Source organism: Eriocheir sinensis, chromosome 57 (assembly GCF_024679095.1).
Source record: "Eriocheir sinensis breed Jianghai 21 chromosome 57, ASM2467909v1, whole genome shotgun sequence".
Lineage (NCBI taxonomy): Eukaryota > Metazoa > Arthropoda > Malacostraca > Decapoda > Varunidae > Eriocheir > Eriocheir sinensis.
The window spans coordinates 8,316,609-8,329,899 of NC_066565.1; the positions used below are offsets into that span (position 1 = coordinate 8,316,609).

Sequence of the window (13,291 nt, forward strand, 5' to 3'; positions counted from 1 at the left end):
TGTTCAGGGGCAGGACCTAGTGTTTTTTATGCCTTTTTTGTTTTATTGCCCTTGAACCCTAAAAGATAAAACTACATGACCTCCCCTAACTTAACCTCACCTAGCCTTACCTAACATCTCCTAACTTAACCTATCCTCCCTTACCCTAGCCAAGAAGTTACCCGCCGCAGCCGCCGAAGGGAAGGACAGAGGAACAGCCGCCAACTCCATCGCTGGCGGCTCCACATCTACTCTCGTCTCCTCCTCCTCCTCCTCCTGCTCCTCCTCTCTCAACATGGACGGTCGAAAAAGGATGTTTAGTGTGGAGGTGTTTGATTGGGGTATGTGGGTTGGTGTTTATAATTTCATTTGTGTGTGTGTGTGTGTGTGTGTGTGTGTGTGTGTGTGTGTGTGTGTGTGTGTGCTACCCTTCCCTCCCTCCCTCACCCCAATGTTTATCTCTAGGTGTTTGTAGGCGATAAGATGACATTTCGACACACCTTCTTTCTTTCCTTTATTCTTTCCCTCTTTACAACGTTATTGTAAGTATACGTAACCTTAAACTAACGAAATACAAGTTACGTGAACCCTACCCTCGAGATAATTTATTTTCATCTCTGTACGTATAGGCAAGATTACATCTCTTAAACTAACGATATATAAGTTATGTCAACCTTAACCTGCGAGGTGTTTGTATAAGTAACCTCAATTCACTGGTATGTTTGTATAAGTAACTTCAATTCACTGGTATGTTTGTATAAGTAACTTCAATTCACTGGTATGTTTGTATAAGTCACCTCAATTCACTGGTATGTTTGTATAAGTAACCTCAATTCATTTCATATGTTGTATGTTACTGTGATCTCTATGTATAGCGAAGATTACATCCTTTAAACTAGCAAAATATAAGGTACACCAACCTTACCTTTGAGATGTTTTTATGAGTAACCTCAATTAACTCGTATGTCGTATGTTACTTTGACCTGTATGTATAGAGAAGATTATGTCATTTAAACTAGCAAAATATAAGTTACGCCAACCTTACTTACGAGATGTTTCTTTAAGTAACTTCAATTCACACTTTGATCTCTGTACGTCGAGGCAAGGTTACGTCAGCCCAGCACTCACCGTTTCCTTATTTCTCGTCTTTACGTAGACGTAACACTACGATCCTTGTATTGCTGTAAGACTTGTGTTGTGGAGAGGAAGTATTGCTGTAGGACTTGTGTTATGGAGAGGAAGTATTGCTATAGGACTTGTGTTGTGGAGAGGAAGTATTGCTGTAGGACTTGTGTTGTGGAGAGGAAGTATTGCTATAGGACTTGTGTTGTGGAGAGGAAGTATTGCTGTAGGACTTGTGTTGTGGAGAGGAAGTATTGCTGCAGGACTTGTGTTGTGGACAAACAACATAATATAATCTGATAAGGGAAGTAAGAGTGTTATAAAAATTGCAACAGTTTGTCAGAAAGGCCTATTTTTAACCCCTTGACTGTGGATTTCCTACAAGAAGACATCACCAAGCTTTAGGAGTGGAACAAAAAGTGGCTGCTACAATGCAATGAGGAAAAAATGTAAAGTCCTGAACCTTGGGAGGAGATATCCAGCACACCAGTACCACATGGGAAACACTCCACTTTCCACCACAGAGGCAGAGAAAGACCTGGGAGTGTATGTTACCAGGCTACCAGTGAAGGGATATCCAGCACACCGATACCACATGGGAAACACTTCACTATCCACCACAGAGGCAAAGAAAGACCTTGGAGTGTATTTTACCAGGCTACCAGTGAAGGGATATCCAGCACACCAATACCACATGGGAAACACGCCAATATCCACCACAGAGGCAGAGAAAGACCTGGGAGTGTATGTTACGAGGCTACCAGTGAAGGGATATCCAGCACACCAATACCACATGGGAAACACTCCACTATCCACCACAGAGGCAGAGAAAGACCTGGGAGTGTATGTTACCAGGCTACCAGTGAAGGGATATCCAACATACCAATACCACATAGGAAACACTCCACTATCCACCACAGAGGCAGAGAAAGACCTGGGATTATATGTCACCAGGCTACCAGTGAAGGGATATCCAGCACACCAATACCACATGGGAAACACTCCAATATCCACCACAGAAGTAGAGAAAGACCTGGGAGTGTATGTTACCAGGCTACCAGTGAAGGGATATCCAGCACACTGATATCACATGGGACACACTTCACTATCCACCACAGAGGCAGAGAAAGACCTTGGAGTGTATGTTACCAGGCTACCAGTGAAGGGATATCCAGCACACCAATACCACATGGGAAACACTCCACTATCCACCACAGAGGCAGAGAAAGACCTGGGAGTGTATGTGACCAGGCTACCACTGAAGGAATATCCAGCACACCAATACCACATGGGAAACACGCCAATATTTACCACAGAGGCAGAGAAAGACCTGGGAGTGTATGTTACCAGGCTACCAGTGAATGGATATCCAGCATACCAATACCACATGGGTAACACTCCACTATCCACCACAGAGGCAGAGAAAGACCTGGGATTATATGTCACCAGGCTACCAGTGAAGGGATATCCAGCACACCAATACCACATGGGAAACACTCCACTATCCACCACAGAGGCAGAGAAAGGCCTGGGAGTATAATTATGTTACCAGGCTACCAGTGAAGGGATATCCAGCACACCAGTACCACATGGGAAACACTCCACTTTCCACCACGGAGGCAGAGAAAGACCTGGGAGTGTATGTTACCAGGCTACCAGTGAAGGGATATCCAGCACACCGATACCACATGGGAAACACTTCACTATCCACCACAGAGGCAAAGAAAGACCTTGGAGTGTATGTTACCAGGCTACCAGTGAAGGGATATCCAGCACACCAATACCACATGGGAAACACGCCAATATCCACCACAGAGGCAGAGAAAGACCTGGGAGTGTATGTTACGAGGCTACCAGTGAAGGGATATCCAGCACACCAATAGCACATGGGAAACACTCCACTATCCACCACAGAGGCAGAGAAAGACACGGGAGTGTATGTTACCAGGCTACCAGTGAAGGGATATCCAACATACCAATACCACATAGGAAACACTCCACTATCCACCACAGAGGCAGAGAAAGACCTGGGATTATATGTCACCAGGCTACCAGTGAAGGGATATCCAGCACACCAATACCACATGGGACACACTTCACTATCCACCACAGAGGCAGAGAAAGACCTTGGAGTGTATGTTACCAGGCTACCAGTGAAGGGATATCCAGCACACCAATACCACATGGGAAACACTCCAATATCCACCACAGAGGCAGAGAAAGACCTGGGAGAGTATGTTACCAAGCTACCACTAAAGGAATATCCAGCACACCAATACCACATGGGAAACACGCCAATATCTACCACAGAGGCAGATAAAGACCTGGGAGTGTATGTTACCAGGCTACCAGTGAAGGGATATCCAGCACACCAATACCACATGGGAAACACGCCAATATCCACCACAGAGGCAGAGAAAGACCTGGGAGTGTATGTTACGAGGCTACCAGTGAAGGGATATCCAGCACACCAATACCACATGGGAAACACTCCACTATCCACCACAGAGGCAGAGAAAGACCTGGGAGTGTATGTTACCAGGCTACCAGTGAAGGGATATCCAACATACCAATACCACATAGGAAACACTCCACTATCCACCACAGAGGCAGAAAAAGACCTGGGAGTGTATGTTACCAGGCTACCAGTGAAGGGATATCCAGCACACCAATACCACATAGGAAACACTCTACTATCCACCACAGAGGCAGAGAAAGACCTGGGAGTGTATGTTACCAGGCTACCAGTGAAGGGATATCCAGCACACTGATACCACATGGGACACACTTCACTATCCACCACAGAGGCAGAGAAAGACCTTAGAGTGTATGTTACCAGGCTACCAGTGAAGGGATATCCAGTATACCAATACCACATGGGAAACACTCCAATATCCACCACAGAGGCAGATAAAGACCTGGGAGTGTATGTTACCAGGCTACCAGTGAAGGGATATCCAGCACACAAATACCACATAGGAAACACTCCACTATCCACTACAGAGGCAGAGAAAGACCTGGGAGTGTATGTTACCAGGCTACCAGTGAAGGGATATCCAGCACACCAATACCACATGGGTAACACTCGACTATCCACCACAGAGGCAGAGAAAGACCTGGGAGTGTATGTTACCAGGCTACCAGTGAAGGGATATCCAACATACCAATACTACATGGGAAACACTCCACTATCCACCACAGAGGCAGAGAAAGACCTGGGATAATATGTCACCAGGCTACCAGTGAAGGGATATCCAGCACACCAATACCACATGGGTAACACTCCACTATCCACCACAGAGGCAGAGAAAGGCCTGGGAGTATAATTATGTTACCAGGCTACCAGTGAAGGGATATCCAGCGCACCAATACCACATGGGAAACACTCCACTATCCACCATAGAGGCAGAGAAAGGCCTAGGAGTGTATGTTACCAGGCTACCAGTGAAGGGATATCCAGCACACCAATACCACATGGGAAACACTCCACTATCCACCACAGAGGCAGAGAAAGGCCTGGGAGTGTATTTTACCAGGCTACCAGTGAAGGGATATCCACCACACCAGTACCACATGGGAAACACTCCACTATCCACCACAGAGGCAGAGAAAGGCCTGGGAGTATAATTATGTTACCAGGCTACCAGTGAAGGCAAAAGCCGTGCCAATTGCAGCGGACGGGTTAAGAAATATATATACATACAACATACAACATTTTGAATTTTTTTTTTTTCTTACATGTGGCCTACAGCGCCGGTAGGCTAATCCATATGAGCCTGATGGTCGGCCCTAGCCCGTCATGGCGCAGGCAATTGTTTATAGTGGTGCCATTATTATTATTGGCTCATGCTGCCCCCCGGAGCTCATTCTTGATTCCACTTGTGCTGCAGAGTTTCTTCTAGAGTCTGGGTTGATAGGTGGTCTTCAGGACAGCATGTGGGTAGTCTTAGGCCACTCGGCGGTGACTGAAAAATCCCAGGTGGTTAGCGGCGGATTCGAACCATCATGGACAACGCACCGAATGCGAGGCTGGCACGCTGACCACTCAGCCACCACCTCCCCTGAATGCATGCCTACATTTTTTTTATGGTAAAGGAAACAGCTGAGGGCAGTAAATGAAGCAGGAGTCACATCACGGCAGCCATTATAAATAAAATTCGCCTGTTCCGCTAATGGGCTGGGGCCGTCCAAGAGGGCCTACTGGTGCTACAGGCAGACAGGGGATAGACAGGAAGCTGATGAGAAAATAGAATTCCCAAACCAATTCTGGTGTGTGTCTGTATGCATGTGTGTGTGTGTGTGTGTGTGTGTGTGTGTGTGGACTAGAACAAACAAACAAAAAACATAGACCAATAGTTACATTAGGAAGACATACTCAATAAGGAAAAAACTTATTCATGGAAACCAACAAGGAAAGGTTAGATACTGAGGAAGGGAGGAAGAACAAAGGGGTGGAATAAGATAACATGTGCTTGTGTGCTTAGAACTGAGTGTTGGAAGATCAAGACAGGAAGGAAGGGCATGATTGCAGGCTGCTGGAAAATACAATACAATACATTACGATAGATTACAGTATGGAAAGTATGTACCTACCTCTAATAGTACATACTGAGGATGATATGTATCTACTTCTTCCATCCTCACAATTAATACAGGAAGGAAAGGCATGATTGCATACTGCTGGAAAGTACAAAAAGATACATTGCAATAGATTACAATATGGGATAATAGTGTAGCTACTTCTAATAGTATATACAGAGGATGATATGTAGCTACTTCTTCCATCCTCACAATTAATACAGGAAGGAAAGGCATGATTGCAGGCTGCTGGAAAGTACAAAAAGATACATTGCAATAGATTACATCATGGAATAATAGTGTGTAGCTATACTAATACAGAGGATAATATGTAGCTACTTCTTCCATCCTCACAACGAAGGCAGCATTTCCAGACAGTAAGTAACAGCATAATCGCAAACCTCTGGAAGATACAAAGTGACACAAAGTGAAAACATAATTGGAAGCTGCTGCTGGAAATTACGAAAAGGACATTACGAGATGAAACACAACAGACCAGCGTGCTTCCTCCTTCCTCTGAATTATGGCAAAATCTCTTGGACAGGAACAGAAAAGAAAATGACAAACTGCTGGAAAAATACAAAGAACTACTGGGAAAGAAATGGACGCAAGGTGATAGATTATGTTACGAAATGGGGAAATAATGCATGAACTAACTGTCCCTTCCCCTGAATAGACACACATAAGCCAATGCCAAGGAAATAAAGACACTAGACCAGTGGCTCCCAAACTTTTCACATGATGCCCCCTATTGATTTATAAGAAATCCTCACGCCCCACATCATTTGTTACTCCTTCGTGTGTGTGTGTGTGTGTGTGTGTGCGTGTGTGTGTGTGTGTGTATGTGTGTGTGTGTGTGTGTGTGTGCGTGTGTGTTTGTGTGTGTGTTTATTTCTTGCAAAACTGCAATTTTTGGCAGATGGAATCACGCCCTCTCTTTACCTAGCTCACGCCCCCCAAGGAGGCATGCCCCCCAGATTGGGAACCACTGCACCAGACGATAGATTGTCACGAAATAGGGCAATAATATGTGGGGTCATCAGAGCAGGTGTAGGGTTGGCAGGGCAGGTATGGGACCATCAAGGATTATTGTCAGGACAGGTGTGGGGCTCTCAGGGCAGGTGTGAGGATGTCAGGGCAGGTACGCTATTGTCATGGCGGGTGTGGGACTGTCAGAGCAGGTGTTGGGCCATCATGGCAGGTGTGGGACTGTCATGGCCGGTGTGGGACTGTCAAGGCAGGTGTTGGGCCATCATGGTAGGTGTGGGACTGTCAGGGCAGGTGTGGGGCTGTCATGGCAGGTGTGGGACTGTCAGGGCAGGTGTTGGGCCATCATGGCAGGTGTGGGACTGTCAGGGCAGGAGTTGGGCTGTCACGGCAGGTGTGGGACTATCAGGGCAGGTGTTAGGCCGTCACGGCAGGTGTGTGACTGTCAGGGCAGGTGTTGGGCCGTCACGGCAGGTGTGGGACTGTCAGGTCAGGTGTGGGGCCATCACGGCAGGTGTGTGACTGTCAGGGCAGGTGTTGGGCCGTCACGGCAGGTGTGGGACTGTCAGGTCAGGTGTGGGGCCGTCACGCCAGGTGTGGGAGATTCAGGGCAGGTGTTGGGCCGTCACGGCAGGCGTGGGACTGTCAGGGCAGGTGTTGCCCGTAGGGCCGTCATGGCAGGTGTGGGACTGTCCGGGCAGGTGCGGGGCGGTCATGGCAGGTGTGGGACTGTCAGGGCAGGTGTTGAGCCGTTATGGCAGGTGTGGGGCCATCAGGGCAGGTGTGCGACCGTCAGGGCAAGTGTGGGGGCATCAGGGCAAGTGTGGGGCCGTCATGGCAGGTGTGGGCCGACTGTCAGGGCAGGTGTTGGGCCGTCAGGGCAAGTATACGATCGTCAGGGTAAGTGTGCGATCGTTAGGGCAGGTGTGCGACCGTCAGGGCAGGTGTGGGGCCATCAGGGCAAGTATACGATCGTCAGGGTAAGTGTGCGATCGTTAGGGTAGGTTTGCGATCGTCAGGGCAGGTGTGGGGCCGTCAGGGCAGGTATGGGGCCATCAGAGCAGGTGTGGGGCCATCAGGGCAGGTGTGGGGCCATCAGGGCAAATATACGATCGTCAGGGCAGGTGTGCAATCGTCAGGGCAGGTGTGCGATCGTCAGGGCAGGTGTGCGATCGTCAGGGCAGGTGTGGGGCCGTTAGGGCAGGTGTGGGGCCATCAGGGCAGGTGTGATCGTCAGGGCAGGTGTGGGGCATCACAGCAAGTGTGGGGCCATCAGGGCAGGTGTGTGATCGTCAGGGCAGGTGTGGGGCCATCAGGGCAAGTATGGGGCCATCAGGGGAGGTGTGCGATCGTCAGGGCAGGTGTGGGACCATCAGGGCAGGTGTGGGGCCATCAGGGCAGGATTGGGGCCGTCAGGGCAGGTGTGGGGCTGCCAGGGCAGTCGTGTGCATGGGGCCGTCAGGGCAGGTGTGTTGCCGTCATGGGGGCCTTCCAGTGGTCAGGGGCCGTCTGTCTTGCCCATAATTCAACCCCAATCTTACCTATGACACACCCGTGTTCTCTCACCTGGTTCTCTCACCTGGTGGGCTTCCCAGAATCCGGTAGACACAGGGCCCAGAAGGAAGCCGCACTCTGCTGATGCGCCAGCCCGACTAGTTCAGTAACCTCCGTACATACAAATACATGTGCTATAGACAGAGCAGGAATTGTGCATCATGTGCAGCAAAGTAAATAATCAATTAATAATATGTAAATGAACAAACTAACATTTAAAAAGTCTGTCACCGAGATGAGCAGCAAGGGATGCTTTGAATGCCGATAGTGAATTAGCTGAAACAACATGCTGGTCCCCCTCCCGCTCTCCACGGCCAAACGCCTTATCTCCCGCACCTGCCGCGCCTCCTGGGACGACAAGCTCGCCAACACCCTCCGCATCACCTCCATGGGCCAATACCGCACCAACTCCTCCCCACAGCCGGCCCGTGGGTGAGGAAAACGTCCCGCGTTCTAGACGTGGCCTTGACGCGCCTCCGCCTGGGCCACACACGCCTCGGCGCTCACCTCCACCGCCTGCGCCTCGTCCCCGACCCTCACTGCCCCTGGTGCAGGACCGTCGAGGACACCATTGGGCACCTCCTGCTGCACTGCCCGCGCCACCACTCCCAGTGAGTGTTGCTCCGACACCAACTCCGCGCCCTGGACGTGCCCACCTTTGACCTGCCCACGCTGCTGGCGGCGGCAGGCGTCCACCCATCACGGCAGGAAGCTGTCATCCGCCTCACCTGCGCCTTCTTTAGGAAGACGGGGCAGCTGACGCGCCTGTGAAGCCCTCACAGGACGACACCAGGGCTCATGTGAGCGACTAGATCGCCGCGGCCCAAAAACAACAACAACAACAGCAACAACATGCTGGGGAAGAGAGTTCCACACATGGAGGTATTATGGGAGGAGCCGCCATGACGTCACGAACGCGAAGCCAACGCGCTATTGGTCCGCTGTCTCCCCACCCCCTTAGACTCAAAACATATATCAGCTGATCCAGTAGACGCATTGAAAGTGCATACAATCCCTGCCTTTTCTGAGTGTAGGTAGGAACAACCCCTTACATAACTATTGCTTAATGACACTTTCATAAGCAGGTCTGGGTGCGAGAGGGATTTAGGGGTCTGAGTGAGCTCCTGATCTCCGTCCAAGGGCACAATGCATTCATGCTAGAAATCGAGCAAATAGGGTACTGGGATTTATTTGAAGGAGCCAATAGAAGGAGCAATAGAAGCGCCGAAGTCTTCCTCAAACTATATTTAGTATTAGTTAGACCTCATCTTGACTATGTGGTTTAGTTCTGGTCACCTGGATATCAAAATGTTAGAATCGGTGCAGAGGAGGATAACGAAGATGATTCAGGGGTTGAGAAACTTGCCATACGAGGAAAGACTCAAACAGTTAAACTTGCATTCTCTAGAAAGGCGAAGGGTGCGTGGAGACATGATCGAGGTTTATAAATGGATGAAGGGCTTTAATAAGGGGGATAATTATAAGGTTTTGTTGGTAAGAGAACCGGGTAGGACACGAAGTAATTGGTTTAAACTGGATAAATTCAGATTCAACAGGGACATAGGCAAAAATTGGTTTACTAACAGAGTGGTTGGTGGATGAGTGGAACAGGTTTGCAGTCACGTGCTGATTGACAATACAATTGTCACATTAATAAATAGATTAGATAAATTCATGGACAGCGATATTAGGTGGGGTTAGATACACGGGAGCTTAGATTCAAAGGAGCTGCCTTGTACAGGCCTACCGACCTCTTGCAGACTCCTACGTTCTTATGTTCATATGTTCATATGGCTGCACGAAAAGGGAACGTAGTGGTTCTACATCATTTCACAGGTGAGTTGAGAACTGTATAATCAGATAGGGCTACATATGATAGAAATCTGCAGTTCTGTTGTACACTGACATTGAGATTACCAGGTGGCTGCCAGGGTACCTGTCCTCGACCCGGGCTGAGCTGTATGCCATACTTGAGGCTCGCCACACTGTAGCAGCTTTCCGCAAAGATGTATACTTGTTTGTTGATAGCCAGGCTGCATTACATGAACCTGTGTCCTCCTCCCCTACAGACTGTGATCTTGTGACTAAGTGCCTGACTGCCCTCCGTGCCCTTGAGGCCGCAGGTGCCACGGTCCACTTCACCTGGGTGCCCTTCCATCCAGCACAATGAAAAGGCAGACTGCCTTGCTCGACGTGCCCTTCAGGATGACACAGTGGACCCTGACACTGACTATACGCTTAGCTATGTTAAGAATATAATTAGGGATTATTTCCATAATAACATTGCTACCCAACTCAGACACTGCTGTGACAATGGTAGCACCAGCAGCCTCCATTATGCAAGTGTATCCCACCACTGTTTACCCCTATGGGCGACACAGTGCACCTCAGGATGTGGTAGCAATGCGTCTTAGGCTAGGCTATAGGTACTACTGGGAGGTTATTAACTCCCCTGTGTCTGCTGCACGCTGTGTGCCAGGCCGAAGGGCCACACACTGCAACACTGTCATGGAATGCCGGGGCCCTTTCATTGTTTTTTTTTAAGCCACGGGACTGCCTTGACCTTAAATGTCGTTGATAATAGATCTACATTAAATATATAGGAAAATTTTATGTACTTTTCATAACTCAAGCCATCAATTCTTTTTTTAATTTTTCGTCTAGATGCAAAAACAAGTGGTAAATTCCCTTAGTTCCGCCCAAGAGATCGCAATGTTTTGAGTCTATCTGCCGATTGTAAGCTCCGCCCACAGACTCTGTAAGCTCCGCCCACTGGCTTCACTCGCCTGTATGGGGACGGCGCGGGAGGGCGCCTCCTGTTATAATACCTCCATGGTTCCACAGCGAAATACCTCTGACGTTGAAGAACCTCTTGCGGATCTCTAATTCAGTTCTTATGTGTGCAACCTTATATTGATGGACTCTTGTGGTGCCTAGAGGTGGACTGACAAACATATCCTCGGGGGCAATAGCACAGAAACCGTGAAATATTTGCCAATACTTCACCATGTCATGTCGTAGCAGCCGACCATGGACAGAGTACAAGTCCAAAGCCTTCAGTCTCTGGGAATAACTTAGATGCTTCATACCTCTAATGTTCCTGGTCCAACGTCTCTGCACTGACTCAAGTGAGTTGAGATCAGTAATATATCCCAGATTCCACACAGCTGAACAATATTCAAGTAAAGGCCGAATGTGCGTCACATAAACAGGGACAAGAAAGGTAGCATCGCGGTTAACTGTAGATTGAAGTAGATTTTGAGCCATGCCACCTGCTTTCTGGACGACGTACGTGCTGGTGAAATTTCAAGGAAAAATCGACATTAACCCCAAGGTCCATTGCAGAATCTTTAACTGGAATAGGAATGCCATTTAGATAATACATACCAGAGGCCGGTAAACCCGACAAGTCCACGGTCCGCCTCTGGAATTTGACAACTACACATTTATTAATGTTCATGGATAAACCCCAAGACAATGCAACTTTGTAAAGATTATCAATATCTCTTTGACAAGAAGCCATGTTTTGGTGAGCATTATGCACACAGTTAGTCTCAATTGAAATATACAATTTAAGGTCATCAGCAAAATTTTTTGTATGGGAACTAATGTCATGAGTAAGAAAGTTAATATATAGAAGAAATAGAAGTGGACCAAGAACTGAACCCTGGGGCACTCCACTGACCACATCGTAAGGACGACTCAACTGACGATCGACTACAACATTCATAACCCGAGATTTTAAAAACTCCCTTATCCAGCCCAAAAGCTTGCCTGTAATAGCCAATTTCCTAAGCTTATCCAACAAAATGTCATGACATACAGTGTCGAAGGCCTTAGAAAAGTCAAAAAGAATGAGATCAACATTTTTACCCTGGTCCATGGCACAAGTAACATCATTGTATGTCTGCAGCAGCTGGTCCTCTGTGGATCTGCCTGGACGAAAACCAAACTGCTCATTACACAAAATGTTATTACTTGTGGCATAATCAAAAATAAATTTACATAATATACGCTCATGAGATTTCACACAGACTGATGACAGCGATACTGGTCTATAATTTAAAGGATCATGTCTAATCCCCTTCTTAAAGATTGGCACAATCAAGGACCTCTTCCATATGGATGGTAGAGTGCATGTGTCCAGAGAGTGTAATGCATTGTGCTGCCAAAACAAGTGTGTGTATTATACGTAGGAGATGACAACCCCCCAGCCTTACCCTTATACACTGCACTGCCAGATTCGTGCTGCCTTACCTACCTAGACATCTTACCTAGACGGGTTCCACGAGAAGGGAACCCCACAAGTGCCTACACGCCAGCAGAATACATATTTGTGTAATTACTCTTAACACTGAAACTATTGTTATGCCGGACGTATTACTTGGGTTCCGTGTCGCCGTCGCAAGACTCCGTGGGAGGGAGATATGTAAACACTGCACAACTTCTGTAGTTTAATATTCTTCCTTAGTAGTACACTTCACTCTTGACTCTTCACTGGCCACTAGCTTACTATGACTCGGACTGAGACTCTCTCGCCCTCTTCTCCTATATATATCCAGAACAGTAAAGTCTAGAATGTTACAGTATATTTTAGATCATACAAGAACATGTAGCAAAAATATATGCGAGTTGGCAACACTTCCGCCTGGCGTCTGGCCGCGCCCGCGGACGGCTCGCCTGCTCCCCTGCCCCCCCTGCTCCTCCCGGAGCCTTCTAGAGGCCCATGGACGCCGGGGGAAGCTTCCAGCACAACAGTACGTAGGGGTTAAAATTCGTATAGCCTTTGACCAAGGTACTCTGCTAGTTTTCTCTTAAATACAGTTAAGGATGTTGACAGGATAACTGTGTCTGGCAGGCTATTCCACAAAGCAATCACTCGGACTGAGAAGTATCGCCTACGTATTTCTGTGTTGCTGTGGGTTAGAAATAATCTGTGTGAATTTCCACGGGTCCTAGATGATGTCTGGAGGGAAAATAACTCAGAGGATTGCACAAGAGAGAGGCCATTGAGAATCTTCCAGACCTTGACTATGTCAGCTCTAAGCATTCTGCCATGCACAGAGAAGAG

At 48.0% G+C, this 13,291-nt stretch overlaps 2 protein-coding genes across 49 annotated transcripts in view; one reads left to right on the forward strand and one right to left on the reverse strand.

The window, feature by feature from the left end:
* LOC126984803 (uncharacterized) overlaps positions 1-4,527 on the reverse strand; it is an 82,750-nt gene extending 78,223 nt beyond the window's left edge. For 6 of the 12 annotated variants that reach the window (XM_050838938.1, XM_050838937.1, XM_050838935.1 and 3 more), the window contains exons 1-2: positions 3,525-4,527; positions 777-1,936 (exon numbers count right to left, since the gene is read on the reverse strand). In XM_050838938.1, the coding sequence (XP_050694895.1) occupies positions 1,528-1,936; positions 3,525-4,177 (1,062 nt within the window). In that variant the 5' untranslated portion in view covers positions 4,178-4,527 and the 3' untranslated portion in view covers positions 777-1,527. Of the gene's footprint in view, positions 1-329; positions 1,937-3,524 lie in introns of those variants that run through there. The other 6 variants (XM_050838932.1, XM_050838928.1, XM_050838936.1 and 3 more) reach the window with 4 other exon arrangements.
* Positions 1-13,291, forward strand: part of LOC126984800 (mastermind-like domain-containing protein 1) — a 128,101-nt gene that overhangs the window by 87,044 nt on the left and 27,766 nt on the right. For 17 of the 37 annotated variants that reach the window (XM_050838922.1, XM_050838918.1, XM_050838917.1 and 14 more), the window contains one exon: positions 150-320. The exons of the other annotated variants lie outside the window; for them this stretch is intronic. In XM_050838922.1, the coding sequence (XP_050694879.1) occupies positions 150-320 (171 nt within the window). The remainder of the gene's footprint in view (positions 1-149; positions 321-13,291) is intronic. 37 annotated transcript variants of the gene reach the window in all.